At 48.5% G+C, this 27,590-nt stretch overlaps 1 protein-coding gene across 1 annotated transcript in view; it reads right to left on the bottom strand.

Moving 5' to 3' along the window:
• Window positions 1–1,458: 1,458 nt before the first annotated feature.
• UBASH3A (ubiquitin associated and SH3 domain containing A) overlaps window positions 1,459–27,590 on the bottom strand; it is a 42,894-nt gene continuing 16,762 nt past the window's right edge. Inside the window, exons 7-14 of the mRNA XM_027546871.1 lie at window positions 16,133–16,259; window positions 12,194–12,293; window positions 10,547–10,669; window positions 9,480–9,572; window positions 8,398–8,542; window positions 7,657–7,763; window positions 4,447–4,553; window positions 1,459–3,004 (exon numbers count right to left, since the gene is read on the bottom strand). Of these exons, the coding sequence (XP_027402672.1) occupies window positions 2,867–3,004; window positions 4,447–4,553; window positions 7,657–7,763; window positions 8,398–8,542; window positions 9,480–9,572; window positions 10,547–10,669; window positions 12,194–12,293; window positions 16,133–16,259 (940 nt within the window). The 3' untranslated portion in view covers window positions 1,459–2,866. The remainder of the gene's footprint in view (window positions 3,005–4,446; window positions 4,554–7,656; window positions 7,764–8,397; window positions 8,543–9,479; window positions 9,573–10,546; window positions 10,670–12,193; window positions 12,294–16,132; window positions 16,260–27,590) is intronic.

Raw genomic sequence — 27,590 nt, 5'->3', positions numbered from 1 at the left:
TCTTCCTTGTGGGAACTGCATGCCTCTGGCTGGTCCAGCCCTTCAGAAACATCTGTTTTTGGCATTTGTATCAGTGTTTTTCACGCTCTGTATTAGTGTCCTGGGGCTGCCTTGACAAAGTGCCATAGGCTGGGCAGCTCAAAAAATAGTTGCTAATTAGTCTTACGCTCTGGAGGCTGGGAATCCAAGGCTGAGGTGTGGGCGGGGCTGGTTCTCCTGAGGCCTTTCTCTGGGCATATGGATGGCCGTCTGCTCCGTGTCCTCATGTGGTCATCCTGTGTGTGTCAGGGTCCTCATCTCCTCTTCTTATAAGGACATTGGTCATCTTGGGTTAGGGCCACCCCAGTGAGTGCATTTCACTTTTATTACCTCTTTAAAGGCCTGTCCCCCCCCCCCCAAAAAAAAAGTCCCATTCTCAAGTGCTGGGGTTAGGACTTCATCTGAACGAATTTTGGGAAGGGAAGACAGGATTCAGCAACACAACTTGTAGCTGAAGCGTCTGAAATTTGGCTCTAAAATAAGACTGGCTTCAGCGGAACGTGACGGGTCTTTCTTCTCAGAGAAACTCAGCAGAGTGTTTGCAGGGACTGGTGGCCCCAGAACCTGCGGCTCAGTGCTTCTCCATCACGGGTGTGAGTTCAGGATCCCCGGCTCCTCGGCAACCCAGCCCTAGGCCAACTCCTCCTCCAGCTTCAGCCTCCTCCCTTCTTCTGAGAAAGCTCAGCTGGGAAGAATCCCAGTCATCCCACCCCCAGATTCATAGACAGCGTTTGCTGGGTCGGGGATGCGAGTAAACCACGCTGGGGGGTTCCTTTCAAGTTTTGTTCCTGTCCATAGGTGAAGACATCGAAGAGATGATGTGGGGAGCGGGGAGGGTTGGAGGCGGGAGCTTGTGGGAACAGGATGTCTGTTTCCAGATGATATCAGCAGGGGTCAGATGAGGCTTGTGAACCCTGAGGACCAGCAGGGCAAAAGGAAAGAAGAAAGTGCTCAGAAATTTTTTCTTTTTTTTTTGGTTTCTTATTAGTTCACCAAAAACTTATGCCAAATAATGAAACACTTCCAAAGGCACCTCGCTCTGCACCCCTCCCCAGCACAGTTCTGTGCTCCAGCCGCCTCCCACCCACTCCCCCCACCTCCCACTTGAGGGTCATTCTAGAAGTCAAGAATGACAGAAGAGGGCTTTTCTACCTTTGTTGCAGAAGGAGGTCTTGTCAACCAGCATTATAGGATATAAAGAGAACTGTGTCCCTTGCATACTTGACCTCAAGCTCTGAGGTTCAGACCCATCTTGTTGTCTGGTGTAGACGCCCACAGGTAGTCCAGTGAGGAGGAGGTGGTGGTTTGCCTCCTTCATCACTCAGGCCATGAGACCCAGAAGCCTCAGCCCACAGAGGGTGAACCCAGATGTCTTGGGGACCACCCCAAAGAAGTGGCAAATGTGTAAATCCCACGAGCTTGACTTGTGACATTTTTATTCACCATCATGATTAGGAATGTCAGTGTGGCACTGGTGTATCCAGAAAAGAATAGAGGTGTTGGGGTCAGCAGAGTGTCTCAGCGTGACTGCGCCCTCCCTCTGAGCACTCTGAGGGCTATTTCTTCTTCTTGGGCAAGGATGGGGTGAGAGGACGGAGCTGGGTGCCCCTTCCATTGACTGCCTGGACCAGCTTGTTCAAAGTCAGAGCACCCTTGGCTGCACCATCCCTGGAGGCTTCACTGTGCCTGGGTGGGGGTCCTCTCTGGTTTCTCTCTCCTGACAGTCAGGGCGGGACCCACCCCCTCCATTTTTCAAAGCCCTCCTCCCAGCTCCACTGGATCAAAATGGAGCAAAAGAGGAACTGAGTAAGCCCTGCACCAAGGGGATGTCACAAGCCTTCCACCCTGGCCTCTGCATAAATAGCCCAATGTGCTTGGGAGGACGGGGGGTGATGGGCTGAAGGGTGGCCCCTGAGAGGTGCACGCCCTGAGCCCTGGGCCCGTGACTGTGTCACATGGTACGGCGAAGGGGACTTTGCGGGTGGAATTAAGTTAAGGGTCTTGAGATGGGGAGATATTCAGATTGTTGGGTGGGTTCAGTGTAATCTGAGGGAATTCACAAAAGGGAGATGGGAGAGTCAGCAGCAGAAGGCGATGTGACTGTGTAAGTAGAGGAGCAGGGGGATCTGAAGGGGCGCCACCGCTGCCTTTGAGGATGGAGGAGGGTGCCAGGGGCCAGGAGTGCGGGCACCTCTGAAGGCCAGAGAAACAGAATCAGACTCTCCCTGAAGGCTGTGGAAGAAGAGTACTCCTCTGGCCCATTTCAGAACTGCTGGCCTGCAGGGCTGCAACAGAGTAAATGCGTGTGTGTTTAAAACTTGTGTCTCTAACCACCACCATGGGCTCACTCATTATAGCAGCAGCAGGTCACTGATACCTGGTCTGTGGACACCAAGCTCGGTTCCTGGTTTTTATCTGGTAGGTGGTTTCCTTGCACCATTTTATTCAATATTTTACCTCCTTCAGCCTGTGTGGAAACAGCCCAAGAGTGATTGAAACAGAAAAAGGAAAAATAGCTGGGAACTTGACAAAAACATATAAAGTGGAATTTTCCCTGGGGTAGGCTTGGGGTGGGTCTGGAACCAGAGTCACGGGTCCTCATCTCCCGCCAAGTGGCACGGCAGATGCACAGGGTACAAGATGGTGTCCCCACAGCCTAGCTCGCAGGGTGGCAGTTGGCAGATGACCAACACTCCGGTGTCTGAAAGTGCGTTTTGTGCTTCTGTGAATCACCTCGGGGAAACCCCCATCCCTTCAAGATAGCAGTGCCTCACAGCCTCTGCAGAGTCCCTTCTCTCCAATGTGAGGCATGCAAACAGAGGTGGCATCAGTTGCCCTGGATCCAGTTCCTCCAGTTAAACGCAGAGTTGGAGCCGTGAGTCAGCGTCTTCACGGGTGGGTTCACCAACTCCCATTTTCCTTCCTCTTTGTTTTCTTCGCAGAAGCACATACCCAGAGATGGGACCTGGAGCAGAGTTAAATCAGTTATTAATATTCCATACCAGGTTGATCAATTTTAGACTTGTTCTCAAGCCAGCAGCCTTGAAGCCTGGCATGATACATCCATGCTGGCACTGTGGCCTTGAACTCGGCACCAACATCTAATACAGTGGCCCCCAGGGGGACTCCCTGCCCCTCCCACAGCAGTGGGAAGTGTCTGCAGACCTCACCGTCTGTCACAACTGGGGGTGCCACGGCATCTCAGGGTGATGGAGGACTGTATTTTTTCCTGGCAGCGCAGGGAGGGGCTCAGAGACCCAAGGGCTTTGCACAGCAAAGAGAGGTGCTGGCTGGGCCAGGCTGGGCCAGGGGTCTGCTCTTCTGCAGCCCCCAGGCCACTCTGGGGCTCAGAGACACCTTGCTGCCCACACCTGCAGCAAACAAGCTGTGGCCGGCAATGGTGCCGTGACCTGGTCAGAGACTATCGCTCGTCACAGGCGTTGTCTGCACTGCTTCACTCCCAGCCTCAAGGCCGGTCAATCAACTGATTAACTTGATGAAAAGGACAAGGGCAGAGGGCAAGTCTATCCCTGAGTAGGTCTCTGGGGCAGGGAATGGGGAGGGCTGAGTCCTGAGTTTGCCTGCCTCCTTCGTCTTGCCAATGGGAGGAAAGCCATCTCTGCTTTGCTGGGTGATGCTCTACAGGTTGGCCCACTTGTTATTCTTCTCTACACATCCATCACCCACTTGATTTTTCAGTATGTGTTGAGGGCAGGAGGAGAAGGGGACGACAGTGGATGAGATGGTTGGATGGCATCACCGACTCAATGGACAAGAATCTGAGCAAACTCCCAGAGATAGTGAAAGGCAGGGAAGCCTGGTGTGCTGCAGTCCATGGGGTCCAGAGAGTTCATGACTGAACAACAACACGTGACCCCAGCCCAGCACCAGGCACTCTGACAGCTTCAACAAGCTCCTATGTTCCATGGCTTGATGACTCCAAAGGCTAGAGGGAGGGGCTGCTTTCTGTCTGTCTGCAGTCTCCCCCCTCACCCACCACCATCCCCAGAGCAAGCCAGCCCAGTAACTGGTCTTTCTCTTCTTTCTTAATTTGCTTAACCCCCGCACCTACCCTCACCAAATGGACCATGTGCTCGACTACTAGAGTGGTAAGGACTTATCATATGACCTGATTATAAAAGTCCTCTGTCTTGTTTTTTATATTAACTTGGCAGCAAATGGCCAAAGCTGCCATGATGATAAAGATGACATCCTCTGACAGACCCCTGCCTGAGGCTACCCTTTGCACAAGAGGCAGCGGACTCCTTCTCAGGGGACAAGGTGGGGGTGTCCCTGCTGCCCTGGGTTGTTCAGGACATTTGTTTCTGTTCTGAGAAGGGGGTGTGGGGACCCGCATCCTCAGGCTGCCTGCTTCCGTGGCCCCAAGAGAAAAGAGGGGGCGCGTACCTTTCTCACGAGCTGGGCGAAGTCCGCGCAGTCCCGGGGCGGCAGCCCAAGCAGCGGGCGAGTGCAGGTGTCCAGCGCCGAGCTGTGGCCCACGACCAGGATGACGCCTGCCGTTGAAGGAAAGCACCCCGAGTCAGGGCAGGCACAGAGGATGCCCCTAATCAGACAGGGGCCCCAAAGTGGTCGAGTGGAATAAACTTGTGGTGCCCCGAGGCCTTGGCAACCCCGGGTGGAGGCAGACATGGTTGGTAACAGGTTAATAACACTGGCAACTGGCCTCTGGTTTGCGTGCAAGGTCTTCTGAGCCTGTCACATCCTCACACACGGTGGGTGCAGACATACCCGCCCTCGAGCTTCAGGGATGGGACAGTGCCATGCTCTGAGCTCTGTCGACAAGGCCTGTGAACTTGAGCTTGATCAGCTGGTCATCACAATGGACCACAGAGGACTCTCATTTTATGGAAGGACCTTCAGAGTCCAGGGCAACATGTATGGGCAGCCAAGGCTGGGATGAAGCCAGGCTGGGGAGTTAGACCTGCTGCTGAGTCAGGGACACCCTGCGGCTGTACCCACTGAACCACCTGAGGAGGAAACTGGAACCCGAACTTCCTTGGAAAGTCCTGGGCCACAGAGTGATCCATTCAGGTGACTGTAAGGACTTCCCAGGTGGCATAGTGGTAAACAACCTACCTGTAATGCAGGAGACACTAGAGACGAAGGTTCAATCCCTGGGTTGGGAAGATCCCCTGGAGAAAGGCACGGCAGCCCACTCCAGTATTCTTGCCTGGAGAATCCCATGGACAGAGGAGCCTGGCAGGCTACAGTCCATGGGGTTGCAATGGCACCATTACTTTGGAGGCCACATCTCGTGCATCTCCTGCACTGCAGGCAGGCTCTTTACCACTGAGTCACAGGTGAAGCCTGTAACATTCTTGCTATTCCAGACATGTCCGCTCCTTTCTTCTTTAGTTTTTTAGTTTAGTTCAGTCGCTCAGTTGCGTCCGACTATTTGCAACCCCATGAATCGCAGCACGCCAGGCCTCCCTGTCCATCACCAACTCCCGGAGTTCACTCAGACTCACGTCCATCAAGTCAGTGATGCCATCCAGCCATCTCATCCTCTGTCGTCCCCTTCTCCTCCTGCCCCCAATCCCTCCCAGCATCAGAGTTTTTTCCAGGGAGTCAACTCTTCTCATGAGGTGGCCAAAGTACTGGAGTTTCAGCTTTAGCATCATTCCTTCCAAAGAAATCCCAGGGCTGATCTGCTTCAGAATGGACTGGTTGGATCTCCTTGCAGTCCAAGGGACTCTCAAGAGTCTTCTCAACACCACAGTTCAAAAGCATCAATTCTTTGGCGCTCAGTTTTCTTCACAGTCCAACTCTCACATCCATACATGACCACTGGAAAAACCATAGCCTTGACTAGATAGACCTTTGTTGGCAAAGTCATGTCTCTGCTGTTGAATATGCTATCTAGGTTGGTCATAACTTTCCTTCCAAGGAGTAAGCGTCTTTTAATTTCATGGCTGCAGTCACCATCTGCAGTGATTTTGGAGCCAAAAACATAAAGTCTGACACTGTTTCCACTGTTTCCCCATCTATTTCCCATGAAGTGATGGGACCGGATGCCATGATCTTCATTTTCTGAATGTTGAGCTTTAAGCCAACTTTTTCACTCTCCACTTTCACTTTCATCAAGAGTCTTTTGAGTTCCTCTTCACTTTCTGCCATAAGGGTGGTGTCATCTGCATATCTGAGGTTATTGATATTTCTCCCGGCAATCTTGATTCCAGCTTGTGTTTCTTCCAGTCCAGCATTTCTCTTGATGTACTCTGCATATAAGTTAAATAAGCAGGGTGACAATATACAGCCTTGACGTACTCCTTTTCCTATTTGGAACCAGTCTGTTGTTCCATGTCCACTTCTACAACATTCAAATATCCCTTGAGGGTAGATTATACATCTTCTTCACTGAGATTTTCCCCATGATGTTCTATTTGATGCCTGACACATGGATGATGTTCACATTTGCTAACTTAAGTCTTATAGGATTGGCTTTTCATGTTTCACCATGGACATTTTCATATATACCCCAAAGGCAGGTCTGATGAATCCCTGTGTCCTCATTAGGGAGCTCCAACATTTGTTGATGTTCTGCCCCTCTGGTATCATCTGTTACCTGACATCCTTCCCCGTGAGGTATTTTTATTTTTACTGAAGTATAGTTGATGTGCAATATTATATAAGGCATACAATATAGTGATTTGCAATGTTAACAGTTATACTCCATTCATAGTTACTGTAAAATATTGGCTGTTTTCCCCGTGTTGCACAGTAGATCCTTGCAGCTTATTTTATACCTAACAGTTTGTATCTCCTGCTCCCCTCTTCCATCTTGCCCCTCCCTACTTCCCTCTCCCCACTGCTTCACTCTCCCACCACTCATTCATTCTCTATATCTGTGCGTCTGCTTCTTTCTGTGTTATATTCACTAGTTTGTTGTATTTTTAGATTCCACGTACAAGTGCCGTGTTTGTCTTTCTCTGTCTGACTTATCTCACTTAGCATAATGCCCTCCAAGTCCATCCATGTTGTTACAAATGTCAAAATTCCATCCTTTTTATGGCCGAGTGGCATTCCATTGTACATAGGTACATCTTAATTTGTTCGTTGGATAATGAACACTTAATGCAGTTTTTTAGAGCATAGCCCAAACATCACGCTACTTCGCAGGATGTACCACAGTTTGCATCTCCAAATGAGGACTTCTCATTTTTACACAACTGCCATATCATTACCCCACTAACAAAATTAAGTGTTTTTTAAATATTTCCATATTCACCTTCCATATTTAAATTTCTCTAATGGTCTCAGCCATCAACTTAAACAGATGTTTTGTTTGAATTGTCATTTAGACACGACCCAACATTTGGTAGTCTGGTTCTTAGCTTCTACTTTTGTTTCCTGGGAAGTGGGCATGGGTGGTCTGTGTTGACCCTGTGATCCTGGGTCCCATCGGTTCCGGAATTGGGGGCCCCAGGGTTGGGGGCGGCGTGTGTCTCTACAGAGGCAGTGTGCAGCACTCTGGAGGTGGGGAAACTGGATGGGGAGGTCAGGGCATTCCTAGGTTCAATATCAGCCATTTCTAACTCAGAGGTAGGGGACTCTGGCCCCAGGGGCTGCTGGCACCAAGGTCGCTGGGGCACTTACCATCCTGTGGGCAGGTGCTGACGATCTGTTCCATGCTCACTGCACACCTGTGCACGTAATCATCATAGCTCTCGGCTGGCAGGAGAGAGGCGAGGGGGAAGGCGGGCCTGGAGGAGGAGAGGGGAGCTGCCATTCTGGCCCATGTGTCAACAGAAGGAGCGAGATGGCTCTGCCTTTAGCTAGGGCTCATGGTCAGCAGTGAGCCTCCAGTTTTGTGCCCCAAACCAGCAAAGGGCTGGTGTTGGGGGCTGCAGCCTGCATTGTCACTGAGCAACAGGCACACAGGCTTGTGATGGCAGAGCCAGCTACGGGCGGTTCTCTGGCTGACACATGCTAGCCGGGCTCCCTGACCCTCTTCTCAGTGGGCTGGACCTGTAGGCTTCACGTCCAACCTTGTGGACTGAGTTCAGTCAGAACCCCTCACCCCCTGTATCTGACCACCCTGGATACCTGAGCAAACTCGGCTCCCCGTCCACCTCCAGATGTGTCTGTCCCCCTACCTGTCTGCAGTAAGGATTGTTTAAGGTCTGCAAGAATCGCCCTATTCTTATATGAACTTCCCACCCCACCCCTCTCCTGGTTGAAAAATCCCCACTGGGCCTTGTATTTGGAGAGGAGTCCCATCTCTCTTCTTCTGCCACGCCCCACTGCAATGGTCCCTCGTGATAATACCTTCATCATCATCTTTAAACAAGCAGCAGGAAGCCTAGTTGCAGACACCATGACCGTGAGGCGGCTCACCTGTAATCCAGGCTGACGTTGAAATCTGCCTCCTTCATCTCTTCCAGGGTCATGAGGGTGGGGGTGGTTTTGCCGGCCTCCCATTTGGTCCATTCAAAGATGCCAGGTTCCACTCTTATCTTAACTTTTTTCTCCAGTTTGAACTCTGAATTCAACAGAACACACGTGTTTATCATCTTCAGGGTTTATTTTGGCTTTCTGTAAAAAAGTCTCTTCCTAGGTCTAAATCAACCCTTTGGGGGGAAAATAACGTGATTTTATTTCATGCACAGTCATGCTAGTTCTCAGACAAGAGCCACTGGGCAGTTGGAGGCTATCAGGATGACCCTCTGTCCATCAGGAAGGACCGGAGTCTCCCGGGATCTGGGAGACACCTGCAGCCCCCTGGTGCTCACCCTATCCTTGCGTGGGCCCCACTGCACACGGCACTTGGGCTCATCCTCAGGTTAAGAAGGAGCACACCCATGAGGACTTGGCTGGTCCACTGATCCTCGGAAAAGATGAACAATTGTGGAGCCTGTTAGTCACACAGAAGTGCCATCCTGGCAAACACTTAGCCCAGACCGAGCCAAAGCAGAGGGTGGATCAGAGTCATCTTCTAGAACATTCTAACTCTCCCAACTCACCCTACCCTAGGATTTTTTTTTAATGAGAAAAAAAAGCTCCACTTTCTATTGTAAATTAGAAAACTGGAAATGGAAGTCATGATCTGTTTTGCCAAAAATAGCACATATTTTTGCTATAGAAAAACCCATTCCATAAACTGATTTTTTTTCACACCTTTGATAACTCCTCCTCCAATGACATCCTTTCCACTGCTCTTCTAAGCTCAGCACCAACCTCTCTTAAAAAACTCATGCATAAGGTGGTCAAAGGCAAATTAAAATCTTGACCTTCCAGAAATGCTAACAGGCTCAGTGCCTCCTCACAGTTCTCAGGGGCTGGTTCGCAACTGTCTTGTAAATTTAGACTGTCATTCACAGCCATCCACTTTCTTTGCACCTCTGCTCACTGCCCTCTCCCCCCAGAGAAGAACCATGAGGTCACGGCCATGTGAGAAGGTCGCTGCAGTTCTCACTGACCTCCCAGTATATGTTTGGCCGTCTGCAAACAGCGGAGGGCGGGGGAGCTGAAGACTGAGGTGATCCTGATGCCGCTGTCCAGCAGAGCTTCCCCTGGAAAACAGCAGTGGGAAATGTGCCCTCTTCATCACTGTAGCCGCCCAAGGGGGCAACTTCGGAGGGCAGCTTACTACCTGTGGTAGGAAAGCTTTTATGTAGCTCCATGATTCCCACCCCCAGTGTATGCATCCCATACGATTGTGCCTGATGTGTGGGTGGAAACTGTGATTAAGGTCAGCCAGCATGGCCCCAGGGAGGAGCTGGTTTTAGTATGTTCTTCCAGTTAACCACTGTGTGACTTGGGAAGCCCATGAACTTTCCCGATTCTAGATTTGAGTTTCTTAATTCATAGAACGCAGACCAGATGAGCTCAATGGCCTCTTCTCTTCCACAAGGTCAATCATGTGGAACCAGAACCTCAGACAAAACAAAAGCCCAAAGGGACAGATTTTGAAATAAAATCAAAGACAGGATGTAATGACATCCTTGGTGTACACAGTGATCACTGATTTTGTTTTTTTTCCTTTTCTCTCTTGTTCTTTTCATCCCTTTCATTCCTCCTGACTTCCCCACCAACCCATTCCTGGGTCAAGTCTCTGAGCTTCCTACTTGCTGTGTGATCTTGGGTTACTATGTGATCTTGGGCAACATACTTAACCTCTCTGGGCCTCAGTTTCTTCATCAGCAGAGTGAGGATAATGCTATTACTGCCTTCAAAGCATGTGGCAAGGGCTCAGTACCAGTGAGTGATAATCACTGCTACAATCATTGTTACTGTTCTCTTGGTTGTTGCTATTTAATCGCTAAGTTGTGTCTGACTCTTGCAACCCCATGGACTGTAGCCTGCCAGGTTCCTCTGTCCATGGGATTCTCCCGGCAAGAATGCTGGAGTGGGTTACCATTTCCTTCTCTAAGGGATCTTCCCAATCCAGGGGTTGAACCCTTCATTTCCTGCCTTGGCAGGCAGATTTTTTACCACCAAGCCACCTGGGAAGCCCCATTCCTCCTAGGTTGAGCCTCAAACATACCTGCCATCCTGGACTGGAAAATTCCACAAGACGATAATGGTGGATCGTTTTCAAAGTCTTTGATGCCACGGCTCCGTTTGGGCAGGCTGCGAGGGAAGTTCAGGTCTGGCCGGTAATATCTTCCTACAGCATAAATAAGCACCAGTTGTTCAATTCCATCAAGTTAGGTCATACCTGTCCCACTAAATGCTTAAGATCAAGACCCACATTTGAAGCACAGTAATTAAACTGTTGTCAATGGTGTTTTTTCTTGAATGCACCCTGCAATGTAGATTAAATTTCAGGAGGAAATTCTACTCTACTCAGCACACATTTCCTCAAACTCAGAAAACCTGTGTTTCATCTGCAGGCACCACCAGACCTTCTTCATCTTCTCAAACCCCTCCCAAAGATACACTCGTGCAACTGCCCTGATTAAGAACAAGCATCTCCATGACTGACTTAGCTTAACTCAATACGAATCTCAAATTGGCATTAATTAGTTAGATGCAATTCAACCCATCTCCATGGCTTTAAGGTGTCACATTGCCTGTGGGCCGGAATACAGAGGGCAGGAGTGGGTCCTGCATTGTGTGCTGTTAGTCAATTGCTTCAGGCTGGAGAATTCCACGGATAGAGGAGCCTGGTGGGCCACAGTCCACAGGGTCGCAGAGAGTCCAACACGACTGAGCGACTTCATGTTCACTTTCACTTTTCACGGGGATTCACTGGGACTGCCCTGCCCCCACCCCAATCCATTCAGAGGCTCAGAGCACTTTGGTTCACCTTGAGTTTGACCTTGAACTCTGCTTGGACGGTCTGGTGCACATCCTGGCACCACCAGTGACTAGTTGTGTATTAGAGGCAGCTGACTGACTCCCCTTATCTGTAAAACGTGGGCGACGATATAGTTGTTTGAATGAGTCAGTAAGGAGATGCCTGGAGCCCACAGCCTGGCTCAGAGTAAACAGTCAGTAGGGTTAGGTCTGATCTCATCCTCAGATTATCTGTGATCCCCACAGAGGACTCCGTAACACACCAAGCCCTCACATCCTCTCACATGTCTCCCAGACATCCTGGCCACAACAGATTCTAGCAGCCAAATTCCTCTCCCGAGACCTACTCTATGTATGTCATGTGGCCGGTCAACACTTGTGCCTGAACACACCAGCCCAGCCTTCCAACAGTTCACCAATCAGAGAGAGGTAGCGGCTGTTTTCCATATCTTGTCTTTTTAGGTTCTATGCAAGATTTTTCTAGAAGCTGCCTCCCCAGAATTTCCATTGACAGAGACTTTGCTGGAACTGGAAGCTTTAAGGGCTTTTATTAAATGCCAAAGTGTTAACTGCTTCTGCACGGAAGGTGGTATTTGTTTTCCATTCAAAGAGAAGTTCCATCATTTTTATCATATTCTCAAGAGCATCTATGACTCCCCACATGTGAACCTATTCTATTGAGTCTTCTGCCTCCGTGATGCTTCATCTGTGGTCACTTTGTGAAGCAGAGGGCAGAGCTCCAAAGAAGCTGAGGATCTGGGAGGAGGTTAGGTTCTGATGGGAGTTCAGTCTGAGTAAAGAATGGTGCCCCAGGGCTCTGACTAAGCATACTGAGACGTGATCTGTGTTAGCTCTAATTCCTCTGTTTGGATCCTGCCAGGACTGTACTTACCATCGGGTGTTGTACACTGCTGCAGCCAGGACTTCCCGAAGATCTGGTCCACCCTCTCCCCATGGCGTACCACCAGGACACTTCTCCTCACTATCGTGGCCTGGGATGGGGGGAGGAGAGGCGCCTGAGGTTTAACACTGCGTTCTGAGACTTGTCCCCGGCCCCCACTCCAAGGCATCCCTCCCGTCCTTGTTCAATAGCTATGCTGTGCTGTACTCAGTCACTTCAGTCGTGTCTGACTCTTTGCAACCCTGTGGACTGCAGCCTGCCAGGCTCCTCTGTCCATGGGATTCTCCAGGCAAGAATGCTGGAGTCGATTGCCATGCCCTCCTCCAGGGGATCTTCCCCACCCAGGGATTGAACCCACGTCTCTTATATGTCCTGCATCGGCAGGTGGGTTCTTTACCACTAGTGTCAGCTGGGAAGCCTGTTGAGCAGCTGCAGCCTGTCTTATCGGGGCCTTTACAATGAGGTGGGAGTAGAATCATCTGTTATTTCTTGCAGCCTTTAATGTTCTGGGCACTAGAGTGCACACAGGAAGTGGAGAGAAAGTGGAATGAATGGTCCACCCCTCAGCACATCGGTTTTCCACCTTCCCTCTTCTTCCAAGTGCCTACCCTGGTCTTGTCCCTTCAGGCTGCTGGAATGAAACATTTTCTGACCCAGGGATTGAACTTGGGTCTCCCACGTTGCAGGCAGATTCTTTACCTTCTGAGCCACCAGGGAAATCCATAATCTATAGTATTAACATAATAGTATAAAATACATATTACATGGTATAATAGATCTATATATATGATACGTAGATAAGTACAGATCTTTTCTTAACTTGTGATGGGTTACATTTCAATAAAACCATCATAAGTTGAAAATGTCTTAAGTCAGAAATGCATTTAATGCATCGAAACTACTGACCATCTAGCTCAGCTCAGTCTGCCTTAACCATGTTCAGATACCTACATTAGCTGACTGAGGGGCAAACTCATCTATCACAAAGCGTATTTTATAATTGTGTTGAACATCTCCTGTGACTTGCTGGATACGGTACTGAAAGTGAAAAACGGAACGGCTGTCTAGGTGCAGCATGGTTATCAGTGTATCAGTATTTCACCCTCGTGATCAAGGGCTAATGGGGCTGTGCTGCCACTGCCAAGCATCAGAGAGGGGACTGGACTACACATCACTAGTCTTGGAAAAGAGCAGAATTCAAGTATTTAAAATTCTACTGAACGATTTGCTTTTACATCATCGTAAAGTCAAAAGATTGTAAGTTGAACCTTATAAGTTGGGGACCACCTGTATCTAATGTATCTATCTATGTATCTTCTATGTATCTATTATCTGTCTATCTGTCTATCTATCATTTATCCATCCATCCATCCTAGTCTCTTCTGTTGCTGGCACTGGTCCTCTTCTGAGGGGCCCTCCAGGACCACCCAGGTGTTGGCATGTTAAAGATGGTTCTCTGCTTGGTGTCAGGGTATATGTTTAGCTATATGTTTAGTATGTTTAGTATGTTTAGTAACCAGGGAAGAGGGGCTTCCCAGGTGGCACTAGTGGTAAAGAACCCACTTGCCAATGCAAGAGATGTAGAGAGACACAAGTTTGATCCCTGGGTTGGGAGGATCCCCTGGAGGAGGGCATGGCAACCCACTTGGAGAATCCCAAGGACAGAGGAAGCTGGTGGGCTACAGTCCATGGGGGTCACAAAGAGTCGAACATGACTGAGCGACTGAACAGCAATTCTGGAGCAGAATGGGAAATTCCACATCAGCACAGGCCCATGGTCTCCTGTGACTTGTGCCGTCAGCATCCGGAGCACCTATGCCTGATTCTGGGACACAGGGAGTCGTCCACAGGTGCCCCACTTAGGGGGGTCTCACTGGGGCTGAGGACAAGCGTGGAAAGATGAGTCACAGATGCTAGAGGATGGAGGGGGAGCAGAGCTGATGGTGCTGCCACAGGAGGTGGGCAGGGGGGACTCCACGGAGGACGCAGGACTTGGTCATGCCTGGGGTCAGGGTCACCAGGGATGTTATAGCACCCACTTCAGGGGCTGAAAACAAAAGTAGCTTGTTCCCTTCTGGTTCTGAAGGCTATCACAGGGCCAGTTCCCCTCAGAAGCTCTAGGAGAGGGTCCTTCCTGCCTCTTTGAGCTCCTGGCAGCCCCAGCATCCTTGGCATGTGGCTGCCTTGGTGTGTGGCTCCAGGTTCTGCCTCCTGGGCACATGGCTTCTCCCTGAGTGCTGTGTCTCCTCTTCTACGCGCATCACACCCCTGCTTTTGGTGATTTGGTTTAGGATCACGGGATAATCCAGAACAACCTCTCCACTGAGATCCTCATCTCAGTCCCACAGGCAGACACACGTTTCCTTGTAAGTTTCACAGGCGGCAGGAATTGAGACCTCACTTCTTTGGGGCCGTTGTTCAGCCCACTACATGATTGTTTTGGCATACCTGTAGCCAGTTTTCCTTTCTCACCATGTGGATGAAGTGGTCTCAGACCAGAGGAGGGTTCCATTCACAAGGACTGGTGTCAGGGTCTCACCCACTAAACACCAGCACGTTCACACAGAGGCTGAGCCTGAGGCTGAGCTTTTCCACCTAACTCCTCTCCTTGTTCAATCTGAAAAGAGGGGGCTCAGCCTCAGGGGGCCCCCAGCCCTACTCTAGGCCAGTTCTCCCCCTCCCCAGTAAGACTGAGGCAGGCAGCAGGTGGTGCCCATCTGTGTCTGCCTGGGGCCGGCAGGCCTCTGGCCCCCAGTCAGTGGCTCCTCTTCCCGGGCTGTGGTCCCCCTGAGGACCGGGCTAGAGGTCACCGTGATGCCCTCACGCTGTTCTGGTTCCCCTGCCCTGTGTGCAGCTCTTGTCTGACCTAGAGGCAGCCTCTGGGGGCTGGTGAGTTCTTGGGGCAGGAGTCAGCTGGCTGATGGCAGAGTTAGGGAGAGAGCATGGCAAACTGGGAGGGCTGGGCCTCTGCCCCTTCCCCAGCATGTGTCCTGGCCCCGTGAGTGACTGAGCTTTGGTCACGAGTACCGAGCTTTAGACAAGAGCTGTATGTGGACACTGTGGACACTGTCCTGTGGACACTGGACAGGTTCACAGCCATGTGTGTGTGTGTATATGTGTATGTGTAGTGTGTGTGTATGTGTATATATGAGTGTGTGTATATGTATATGTGAGTGTGGATATGTGTGTGTATGTGTATATGTGTGTATGTGTGTGTATATGTGTGTATGTGTGTGTATATATGTGTGCATGTATATGTGATATGTGTATGTGTAGTGTGTGTATGTGTGTATATGTGTGTATGTGTATATGTGTGTATGTGTATATGTGAGTGTGTGTATGTATATATGTGTGTGTATTGTGTGTGTATGTGTATATGTGTGTGTGGTGTGTGTATGTGTGTGTATACGTACATGTAGTGTATATATGTATATGTGTATGTGTAGTGTGTGTGTATGTGTATGTGAGCGTGTGTGTGTGTGATGTGTATGTGAGTGTGTATATGTGTATATGTGTGTGTATGTGTATATGTGTGTGTATGAGTGTATGTATGTGTATATATGTGTGTGTGTATATGTGTGTATGTGTATATGTGAGTGTGTGTATGTGTGTGTGTGGTGTGTGTGTATGTGTATATGTGTGTGTGTGGTGTGTATATATATGTATATGTGAGTGTGTGTATGTGTGTATGTATGTATGTGTGTATGTGTGTGTATGTGTATATGTATATGTGTGTGGGGGTCACCCTCTTCCCCGGATGGATGGAGCAGAGGGATGTTGTAGCAGAAGGATGGGCCCTTTGCTGGCCCACCCAGGCCTGAGCTCCAGGAAGCAGTGTCTGAATGAAAGCTGCTCCTGGGGGGCCGAGTCTCCCCGGAGCTGACCCAGGGCACGGTTGCGTGGTTTGTTTGGCATCAAGGGCCCCGTTACCTGTAGGGACTGCAGGCTGCTGAGGCTCCTGGACGAGGATGGTGGGTTGGGGTCCCCGTTCCGTCTGCTGCTGGCCTCGCCGTCCTTTCTGGAGCTCAGGTCAGGGGTTACACTGAAGGTGTATGTCCTGTGGGAGAGGAGAGGGATGTCATGTCACATGGACACTGGGAGGCACTCAGTCATCACGTGATTGAGAACACAGGAGACTAGATGGGTGGGTGGGGTCATTTTGAGGGTGAAACAAAACAATGGTTCAAAACAGCTCTGTGCCCAAAGCATGGCATCTCCAGAGGAATGGTGGTGGTTTGTCTTCTCCATCACCACCTGTTATGGACTGAACTGTGTGTCCCGAGATGTCTAGTTGTGACGCTCAGGACCTCCAAATGGGACTCTATGTGGAGGTAGGGCCTTTAAAGAGCGGATGAAGTTAACATGAGGTTACCAGGGTGGGTGCTCATTCAACCTGCCCAGGTCCTCCTGAGAAGAGATCAGGACTAGAGGGAGGACCCTGTGGGGACACAGAGAGGAGACGACCATCTATACACCCAGGAGGAGGCCTCGGGAGCTTGAGCTTGGCCTTCCAGCCTCCAGGACTGTGAGAGAAGGGACACCTGCTTAAGCTGCCCCGTCTGTGCTGCCTTGTCACTGGGTAGCCAGGGCATCATCCTCTTAGATTTACCTTCCAAAGGCATGAAGATGCTCGTGGTGGGGATGCAGGGCTAAGGGAGCAGAACAGACACATCAGTGCCATGGAAACACACAGAAAAGGCGCCCATGCATGAGTGGGCAGGTGGGCAAACTCAGTACCCAAGCAGTTGTAGACAGAGTGGAGGCTGCTGCTGGTCCAGGGGATCAAGAAAGCTGCCCTGGGTGGGCAGTTGCTTGGGAGCTCTGAGGACCACCCAGGGCACACAAGAGCTGTGAGAACCCCAGAAGGCCAGCGGGTGGTGATGCCGAGGTAGAGGACAGGGTAGGGGCCAGAGGAGGAGCGTGAAAGAGGAACTAAGAGCCAATGGTCATGGAAATCCTCCAACAAGAAATTGCCAGGTTCCCCCAGGGGAAACTCAGTTTACAAAGGGAAAGGTCATCTTTTTAAACTGTATGTAAGAATCATCTGGGCTTGCCAGGTGGTGCTAGTGGTAAAGAACCTGCCTGCTAAAGTAGGAGATGCAAGAGACATGGGTTTGGTCCCTGGGTCAGGAAGATCCCCTGGAGGAGGGCAGGGTAATCCACTCCAGTATTCTTGCCTTGGAAATCCCATGGACAGAGGAGCCTGGCGGGATACAGCCCATGGGGTCACACAGAGTTGGACAAGACTGAAGCGACTTAGCGTGCACACACACAAGAATGACCCACAGTCATCTCTTGGTTCCCTTTCTTACTGGACCTGAACCTGGGTCCTGGTGATTGTGAGGGGAGGACTAGTTATACTGGAGTATAACTATATAACTAGTAATATTAGCTACACTCATGGGCCTATAGGCTGCTTTATAGCATGTGGGCAAGTTTCAAACAGGGTCGAGCAAAAGACATAGCCATTCAGAGCAAAGACGTGAACAGTAGCTAGAGAGGGAAACAGGACGAACTTGTGCTTGGTTTTGTTTTTAAGACAACAGCATCTTTGTCTGCTGGGGGGAGCCATTGGGGAGGGTCTCGTGGGGACAGGTGATGCTGGTACAATGCCCTTGCAGGATGCAGGATGCCCAGGAGGTGTGGAATAAAACACACTACGAACGGGCACCCTCAGCTAGGGGTTGGGACCAAGCAGCACAGTGTGACGAGGGGAGAAGGGTAAGTGTCCCAGAGGCTGCAGGTGACCGGAGTGGGGGACATTCTCCCAACGTTCACCTATCATAGTGGATAGGAGTGAAGAATGCAGTAGGTGGCTTTTTTCATCTTTTCCACTAGATAAAAAAGTCAGATGCCAGGCAGCTGGTGAGCAGAGTGTCTGGGATTTATGGTGGGCGAGAAGGAGGCAGACAGTCCTCTCACATGAGTGACTGGTAAGGGAGCATCGTCTTTATTACTATTTACTTTCTGAAAAGCATTATCACCTTGCTCTTTATCTTGTAGTTTTGTCTGTGATTTTAACATAGAGAAGGCTTACAATTTAAGCATTTAATAATCATTATTAAAGATGATCTGATTAAAGATGAAGTCTGTAGCCCAGGAGACAGCACTTCAGATAGCTCTGAAAAAGCAAGAGAGTTCCAAAAAAACATCTATTTCTGTTTTATTGACTATACCAAAGCCTTTGACTGTGTGGATCACAATAAACTGGAAAATTCTGAAAGAGATGGGAATACCAGACTGCCTGACCTGCCTCTTGAGAAATTTGTATGCAGGTCAGGAAGCAACAGTTAGAACTGGACATGGAACAACAGACTGGTTCCAAATAGGAAAAGGAGTTCATCAAGGCTGTATATTGTCACCCTGTTTATTTAACTTCTATGCAGAGTACATCATGAGAAACGCTGGACTGGAAGAAACACAAGCTGGAATCAAGATTTCCAGGAGAAATATCAATCACCTCAGATATGCAGATGACACCACCCTTATGGCAGAAAGTGAAGAGGAACTCAGAAGCCTCTTGATGAAAGTGCAAGTGGAGAGTGAAAAAGTTGGCTTAAAGCTCAACATTCAGAAAACGAAGATCATGGCATCCGGTCCCATCACTTCATGGGAAATAGATGGAGAAACAGTGGAAACAGTGTCAGACTTTATTTTTCTGGGCTCCAAAATCACTGCAGATGGTGACTGCAGCCATGAAATTAAAAGACGCTTACTCCTTGGAAGGAAAGTTATGACCAACCTAGATAGCATATTGAAAAGCAGAGACATTACTTTGTCAACAAAGGTCCGTCTAGTCAAGGCTATGGTTTTTCCTGTGGTCATGTATGGATGTGAGAGTTGGACTGTGAAGAAGGCTGAGTGCCGAAGAATTGATGCTTTTGAACTGTGGTGTTGGAGAAGACTCTTGAGAGTCCCTTGGACTGCAAGGAGATCCAACCAGTCCATTGTGAAGGAGATCAGCCCTGGGATTTCTTTGGAACGAATGATGCGAAAGCTGAAACTCCAGTACTTTGGCCACCTCATGAGAAGAGTTGACTCATTGGAAGAGACTCTGATGCTGGGAGGGATTGGGGGCAGGAGGAGAAGGGGACGACAGAGGATGAGATGGCTGGATGGCATCACTGACTCGATGGACGTGAGTCTGAGTGAATTCCGGGAGTTGGTGATGGACAGGGAGGCCTGGCGTGCTGCGATTCACGGGGTCGCAAAGAGTCGGACACGACTGAGCGACTGATCTGATCTGATCTGATTCAAGATGAAGTCTGCAGCCCAGGAGACAGCACCTCAGATAGCTCTGAGAGACTGCCCCAAAGAGGCCGTGCTCTACCTAGTCATTCAGTGGTGCCGACTCTTAGTGACCCCATGGACTGCAGCACGCCAGGCTCCTCTGTTCCTGGGATTCTTTAGACAAGAATACTGGAGTGGGTTGCCATTTCCTCCTCCAGGGAATCTTACCGACTCAGAGATCGAACTTTTGTGAAGAGAGGTCACTTCTTCACCGCCTGAGCCACCAGGGGAGCCCAAAAGATGGCTCTGTTACATCTCACTTAAGATGTGCTCCATTGTTTCTCTGTTTTCAAACTCTACCTAGTCCAGAAATCAGAAGTACCGTCATTTAAACGTCCTTCTATTTAAAATAATTTTCATTTTCTGTTTAACTCGACTCAGTGTGTGCTATAGGATCATACAGAATACCACCTGTTTTATACCCATGTATTCTCCTATTTCTGATGCACCCATCAGATAGGAGCCCCTAATATACCAGGTCTCCTGCTCTGCCGTCTCTTCTCTTTCCCTCATCAGTACCATATCATAGCTCTATAACATGCTTTTAATATCCGGTAAGGTAGATGTCTCTTCCCATCACTTTTGTTTCCCAAAGTGTTCTCAGCTCTTCTCTCCTGTTTTTTCTCCCAGATAAATTTTTCAAACATTCAGTGAAGTTCCAACAAATGACCCCATTGGGATTGCCCTAGAAGGTACTTCACTAAACCTGGAACTGACTCTGACAGGATTCATCCTGCTCCATCGTGAACCTGGTGTGTTCCTACTTATTCAGCCCATTGGTAAATGTTTTCTTTTTTCTCTCAGAGAGGCCCCAAGCCCTCCAGTTCTTGTAAGGCTGATGGCTGATGGCTCCCAGGCCTGCATCCCGAGACCCTCACCGGGTCCTGAGCTGGGAGTGGAGCCATTTCTTCTGCATCTCAGGGGCCCACAGGCTCGGTCACCTGCCTTTCATCCTCACCACAGTACACTCAGTGCCCACGTGGGGTTTCAGTGTAGTGAAAGCATTTCTGAAGTCGTCTGCGAGTTGTACTTTCTCTTTCCATGTTCTCTCCTGTCTCGAGTGGTAAATCCTACCAGAGGGGTTCAGGTTAAACAGATTTACTTGGCTCATATTCTTACAGCATTTAGGGCTTTAGCTGGTGGTAAGCAGATGAGAACACGATCCCTGTACTCAGACCATTGACGTTTTCCCCTTCAAGTGAACACGTTCTCAGTATTTGAAGAGCCTCACATTGATACAGGAAACGCTGATTGGTTTCCCCTTCCTGAGGGCGAGGTGGGGCCCCCCCCACACACACCCTGCTTGTGGCCCACAGAGCAGGTAGTGAAGCCGCGTTATCTATAAATGACATGTGTGAAGTTTACAGACAGAGAGAAAAACTGAATTTTTTTTGCTAGTCTGTCAAATGAAATACAGCCTAGATTATGATGGGGATGTTGGCAATGAGAGGAAAAAGGAAAGAAGGTAGCATTTCGATATTTCTGTTTTTCTCTTAAACCTCAGAAACCTACTTAATGCTTAACTTACACCATACAGATAGATGCGTTTAAATTCTCCCTGACTTTTACCAGGGGTGCAGCTGCCATTCACGGGTTGTGTGAGCTGTGTCCCAGCGTGTCTTCCGGAGATGCCAGAGTGAGGAACCACAGACGAGGTGGCTTACGGGACAGATACTTATTCTCACACAGTCTGGAGTTTGAGAGCCCAAGGCCGAGGTGTGGTCAAGGCTGGTTCCCCCCGAGGCCTGTCTCCTGGGCGTGTGGATGGCCATCTCCTCCCTGTGAACAAGTGTGATCATCCTTCTCTGTGTGTGTTTGTGTCCTCATCTCTTACTCTTCATATGAGGACACCAGTCAGCTGGATCAGGGCTCATCCTTGAGATCTCCTTTTACCTCAATCACCTCTTTAAAGAATTTCCCTGGTGGCTCAGACGGCAAAGCGTCTGCCTACAATGTGGGAGACCCAGGTTCAATCTCTGGGTCAGGAAGATCCCCTGGAGAAGGAAATGGCAACCCATTCCAGTAGTCTTGCCTGGAAAATCCCATGGACGGAGGAGCTTGGTAGCCTACAGTCCACGGGGTCACAAAGAGTCAGACACGACTGAGCGACTTCACTTTTTCACCACTTTAAGGACATCTCCAAATATAGTCACATTGTGAGGTGCTGGGATTAGGCTGTCAACATATGAATTTTGGGGACCCAGTGCAGCCCATGACATCACCTTTATAACTTCTGAGCTACTAGCCACGAACTTGCTCTGTGGTTTTGGAAACTCATGGGCATGTACTGCTTCCAGGTTGGGACTCTTATCCTGGCTCAGAGAGGATGTGTTCTCTGAGCTCTAATATTCCCAGCTCCTTGTTTGACAGTTATACTACATCCTTCTTCTCCAGGGAGGGTTGAAAACTGCTGTGATTCATGTATGAACTCCATCGTCATCACGCTGGTGGCCTCTGATCTTTTTCTTCAAAATAATGGGCGAAGTAATGGTCATTTTGTTGCCAAGCGAATCCAGAGACCCCGAACTGTTGGCACAAAGACTGAATTGTCATACTGGAGATGGGTCACTGGTGCAGGAAAACTTTTCCTGCTTGGATTGCATGTGCCAAGTGTGAATTCTGCACTGACACTTTCCAAGATATTTATCCACTGTCTGAACAACAGTATGTCTGCCCATAGCCAAGGTAGCCGTGAGACAGTGTCACTGAACTGCAATTTCTTAATTTCTGCTTAAGCAGTTAGCGATGTGTCCTGACATTCTGGGGCCGGTTTCTGATTAAAAATCTCTGAATGGTTAATAAAGTACACTTCTGGCTGTTTTAAAAGACACAGCCAGGTCAGCTGAGTCTGACAGCAGAGCTGGGTCTCTGCCTTTCTGAGCCATAATCACAGGCCACTGTTTGCCATGCGTCTTCCCCAGCATGAATGGGGAGCTTCCAAAACACGGTCATCAGACACCCACAGCCCAGCTCAACACTCAGTTTTCTCTTCCTTGGCTGTGATTCTTGTTAATACTTATTTATTTCTACAGAAAACTTGCTTCTAGAAGGAATAGTCCCAGAAATGTCCAGCCTAAAGCTGGAATGGTTATTTTGGTGGCAGGTTACTGACAGATAAACTGTAAGATGAAAAATGTAGTAACCATAAACTCATTTTCTATAGAGTCTTTGCAGCATAGTTGTAGCAACATCCAGCTTGCCAGTTGCCTGGTGCCAGTGAAGCTCTTTTGTCTTGAGCAAGGACTGGAGGACTCACTAAAGGACATGAGCCAGACGGAAGCCCATGCCTCCTGGACCTCAGATGGTCAGTTAGGGTGGAAACAGCATCTTCCGCCTTAAATGGACTGACTGAACTGGTTCTACAAGGAACCAAGTGCTTCCTTAATTGCATGATGAATTGGCCCCTCCAGCTCCCTGGGCCCAAGTATTCTCACCTCTCAGAGAGGATGATGTAGCCAATTATCTCTGCAGTCCCTCGTGGTACCAACATGCTGTGATTTTGTCCTGGCTACTGGACCCATGGGCATAGCCACATCCAAAAAACTGTGCTTCTCTGGAATGACTGGTGTCCTTGCCCCCGGGATGACTGTGATGGTTTTGTGGAAGTTGTGTCCTGTTCCATGTTGGGTGTGGGAGGGCTTGGAGCCTGAGTCCCACAGCTTGCACGGTGGATACAAAGCTTGGTCCCAGGCTTGTCTGACTTCTCTCCCTTTGACCCAACTTCCTTGTGTTTTTTTTCTTTAAAGTTAAAATTGATTATCTTACATTTTGAAGAAGCAATGCATTTCTAAGTTTCAAAAATTTTTTTAAATTATGCAGTTGTAGAGATCTAAAAGACCATTCTCCCAACTCCACCTTCAACCCTGAAGGGTAGCTCTGTTGGAAGTTTCTAGAGGTTTTTCCCTTTCAGGGAACTTTTAGGCATCAGTTCGATGCCAGGAGCCAGCGAGAGGCATTCCACTCGTGACAAAGGTCATGAGGAAGGAGGCTTGGCATACGCAAAGGCGGGATTGAGCCTCAGGAGTCCCCCGGATATTCTTGAGCATCTACCCCCCAAAAAACCAGAGTCTGCCTACTTTATTGCTTTGTGCTCTCACCTCTGACTTTACCGGGGGCTGTCCCCCACCACCATCTCGCTCTCTCTGTCAAAGAGTTAACTTACAGCTCCAATTAATAAAGTTCCTGGGCAATTAGGAGTGTTTAAATCTAAACCCCTCAGATAGCTCTCTAACTCGCCTGACAAGTTTACCTGGACTCCTACAGCTATGCATACGATTGTTTACAGTCTCCCAGCCTCAAGAGGAAAGCTTAAGATATTCAAATAGCTTAGAGCCTCTCAGAGAGTTAGAAACTGTCAGAATAAAACTAGTAAAAGATTTCGTTAATGAGCCAATGCTTGCTGCCAAGTTTCCACATCCCCTGAATTGTATCCTTGAATGTGTATTAATTAATATAGTTGGTATGTAGAAAAAATAAGTGGTGGCCTTGGTGTTAGCAACTTTAGACCCTTAAGGTAATAAATTCTTTCCTTTGTTGTAAACCCACTGCACCTCTGCCCTATAGGAATGCAATTTTATCTAACACCTTCGGAAGATGGCGCCAAACCTTAAAATAATTACTCTTAGAGAAAATAAGTCTTATGGTTGACAAACCTTTGTCAAGAGTCATAAAATGTTAATAGGCCTTCTGGCCAGAAGATGATGTAAATCACCTAAACCATTTGTATACGATAAATTTGCAGGATAGAAACCCTGGTTTTTGATAAGGATCAAAGACTGCTGACTTTGCATCCCCTATTATCCTCTATGTGTAACTTAGGGTATAAAAGCCCCTGTTGAAAATAAAGCTACGGGCCTTGCTCACCAAAGCCTGGTCTCCCCATGTCATTCTTTTCCTCAATTTCCAGCTGAGTCTGCATCTGGAGCGCGGAGGTCCTCTGCGACCATTTATTTGCCTGGGCTTCTAAGACCCACTCGAGAAGGTGTCTAAGGTGGGGCACCTTCCGCTATTCGAGAGGGCGCCTGCAGCCTCCGTGGTCAGAGCTAACCTGGTGTCACAGGTTATATTGATTTTCCGCGTAAACCAAGCTACTCAGCCTCTTTTCTCCACTGAATTTTCCTACTGAGCTATCCTCATTCTATTACTCTTTATATCTTTGATGAATATGTAAATAGTCGCCGACGCCGTCTCCCCTTCGAATACCCTGGGTCAGGCGGGGCTGGAACTTGGCAGTTCAGTTCAGTTAAGTTCAGCCGCTTAGTCATGTCCAACTCTTTGTGACCCCATGAATCACAGCATGCCAGGCCTCCCTGTCCATCACAAACTCACGGAGTTCACTCAGACTATGTCCATTTAGTTGGTGATGCCATCCAGTCATCTCATCCTCTGTCATCCCCTTCTCCTCCTGCCCCCAATCCCTCCCAGCATCAGGGTCTTTTCCAATGAGTAAACTCTTTGCATGAGGTGGCCAAAGTATTGGAGTTTCAGCTTCAGCATCAGTCCTTCCAATGAACATCCAGGACTGATCTCCTTTAGAATGGACTGGCAGTCCAAGGGACTCTTGCAGTCCAAGGGACTCTCAAGAGTCTTCTCCAACACCACAGTTCAAAAGCATCAATTCTTCAGCGCTCAGCTTTCTTCGCAGTCCAACTCTCACATCCATACACGACCACTGGAAAAACCATAGCCTTGACTAGACGGACCTTTGTTGGCAAAGTAATGTCTCTGCTTTTCAATATGCTATCTAGGTTGGTCATAGCTTTCCTTCCAAGGAGTAAGCGTCTTTTAATTTCATGGCTGCAATCACCATCTGCAGTGATATTACTTTGCCAACAAAGGTTCATCTAGTCAAGGCTATGGTTTTTCCTGTGGTCATGTATGGATGTGAGAGTTGGACTGTGAAGAAGGCTGAGCGCCGAAGAATTGATGCTTTTGAACTGTGGTGTTGGAGAAGACTCTTGAGAGTCCCTTGGACTGCAAGGAGATCCAAGCAGTCCATTGTGAAGGAGATCAGCCCTGGGATTTCTTTGGAAGGAATGATGCTAAAGCTGAAACTCCAGTACTTTGGCCACCTCATGAGAAGAGTTGACTCACTGGAAAAGACTCTGATGCTGGGAGGGATTGGGGGCAAGAGGAGCAGGGGACGACAGAGGATGAGATGGCTGGATGGCATCACTGACTCGATGGACGTGAGTCTGAGCGAACTCCGGGAGTTAGTGATGGACAGGTAGGCCTGGCGTGCTGCGATTCATGGGGTTGCAAAGAGTCAGACATGACTGAGCGACTGATCTGATCTGAAAATAAAGTCTGACACTGCTTCCACTGTTCCCCCATCTATTTCCCATGAAGTGATGGGACCAGATGCCATGATCTTAGTTTTCTGAATGGTGAGCTTTAAGCCAACTTTTTCACTCTCCTCTTTCACTTTCATCAAGAGGCTTTTTAGTTCCTCTTCACTTTCTGCCATAAGGGTGGTGTCATCTGCATATCTGAGGTTATTGATATTTCTCCTGGAAATCTTGATTCCAGCTTGTGTTTCTTCCAGCCCAGTGTTTCTCATGACGTACTCTGCATATAAGTTAAATAAGCAGGGTGACAATATACAGCCTTGACGAACTCCTTTTCCTATTTGGAACCAGTCTGTTGTTCCATGTCCAGTTCTAACTGTTGCTTCCTGACCTGCATATAGGTTTCTCAAGAGGCAGGTCAGGTGGTCTGGCATTCCCATCTCTTTCAGAATTTTCCAGTTTATTGTGATCCACACAGTCAAAGGCTTTGGTATAGTCAGTAAAGCAGAAATAGATGTTTTTCTGGAACTCTCTTGCTTTTCCCATGATCCAGCAGATGTTGGCAATTTGATCTTTGGTTCCTCTGCCTTTTCTAAAACCAGCTTGAACATCTGGAAGTTCACGGTTCACGTATTACTGAAGCCGGGCTTGGAGAATTTTGAGCATTACTTTACTAGCATGTGAGATGAGTGCAATTGTGTGGTAGTTTGAGCATTCTTTGGCATTGCTCAATTCTTTGGGATTGGAATGAAAACTGCCCTTTTCCAGTCCTGTGGTCACTGCTGTTTTCCAAATTTGCTGGCATGTTGAGTTCAGCACTTTCACAGCATCATCTTTCAGGATTTGGAATAGCTCAACTGGAATTCCATCACCTCCACTAGCTTTGTTTGTAGTGATGCTTTCTAAGGCCCACATGACTTCACATTCCAGGATGTATGGCTCTAGGTGAGAGACCACACCATCATGATTATCTTGGTTGTAAAGATCTTTTTTGTACAGTTCTTCTGTGTATTCTTGCCACCTCTTCTTAATATCTTCTGCTTCTGTTAGGTCCATATCATTTCTGTCCTTTACGGAGCCCATCTTTGCATGAAATGTTCCCTTGGTATCTCTAATTTTTTTCAAGAGATCTCTAGTCTTTCCCATTCTGTTGTTTTCCTCTATTTCTTTGCATTGATCGCTGAGGAAGGCTTTCTTATCTCTTCTTGCTATTCTTTGGAACTCTGCATTCAGATGCAAACTTTTCTTTTCTCCTTTGCTTTTTGCTTCTCTTCTTTTCACAGCTATTTGTAAGGCCTCCCCAGACAGCCATTTTGCTTTTTTGCCTTCCTTTTCCATGGAAATGGTCTTGATCCCTGTCTCCTGTACAATGTCATGAACCTCTACCCATAGTTCATCAGGCACTCTATTTATCAGATCTAGTCCCTTAAATCTATTTCTCACTTCCACTGTATAATCATAAGGGATTTGATTTAGGTCATACCTGGATGGTCTAGTGGTTTTCCCTACTTTCTTCAATTTAAGTCTGAATTTGGCAATAAGGAGTTCATGATCTGAGCCACAGTCAGCTCCCAGTCTTGTTTTTACTGACTGTATAGAGCTTCTCCATCTTTGGCTGCAAAGAATATAATCAATCTGATTTCACTGTTGACCATCTGGTGATGTCCATGTGTAGAGTCTTCTCTTGTGTTGTTGGAAGAGGGTGTTTGCTATGACCAGTGCGTTCTCTTGGCAAAACTCTATTAGCCTTTGTCCTGCTTCATTCTGTATTCCAAGGCCAGATTTGCCTGTTACCCCAGGTGTTTCTTGAC

Source organism: Bos indicus x Bos taurus, chromosome 1, assembly GCF_003369695.1.
Source record: "Bos indicus x Bos taurus breed Angus x Brahman F1 hybrid chromosome 1, Bos_hybrid_MaternalHap_v2.0, whole genome shotgun sequence".
NCBI classification, from domain to species: domain Eukaryota; kingdom Metazoa; phylum Chordata; class Mammalia; order Artiodactyla; family Bovidae; genus Bos; species Bos indicus x Bos taurus.
This window is presented reverse-complemented; position numbering and strand designations above follow the sequence as displayed.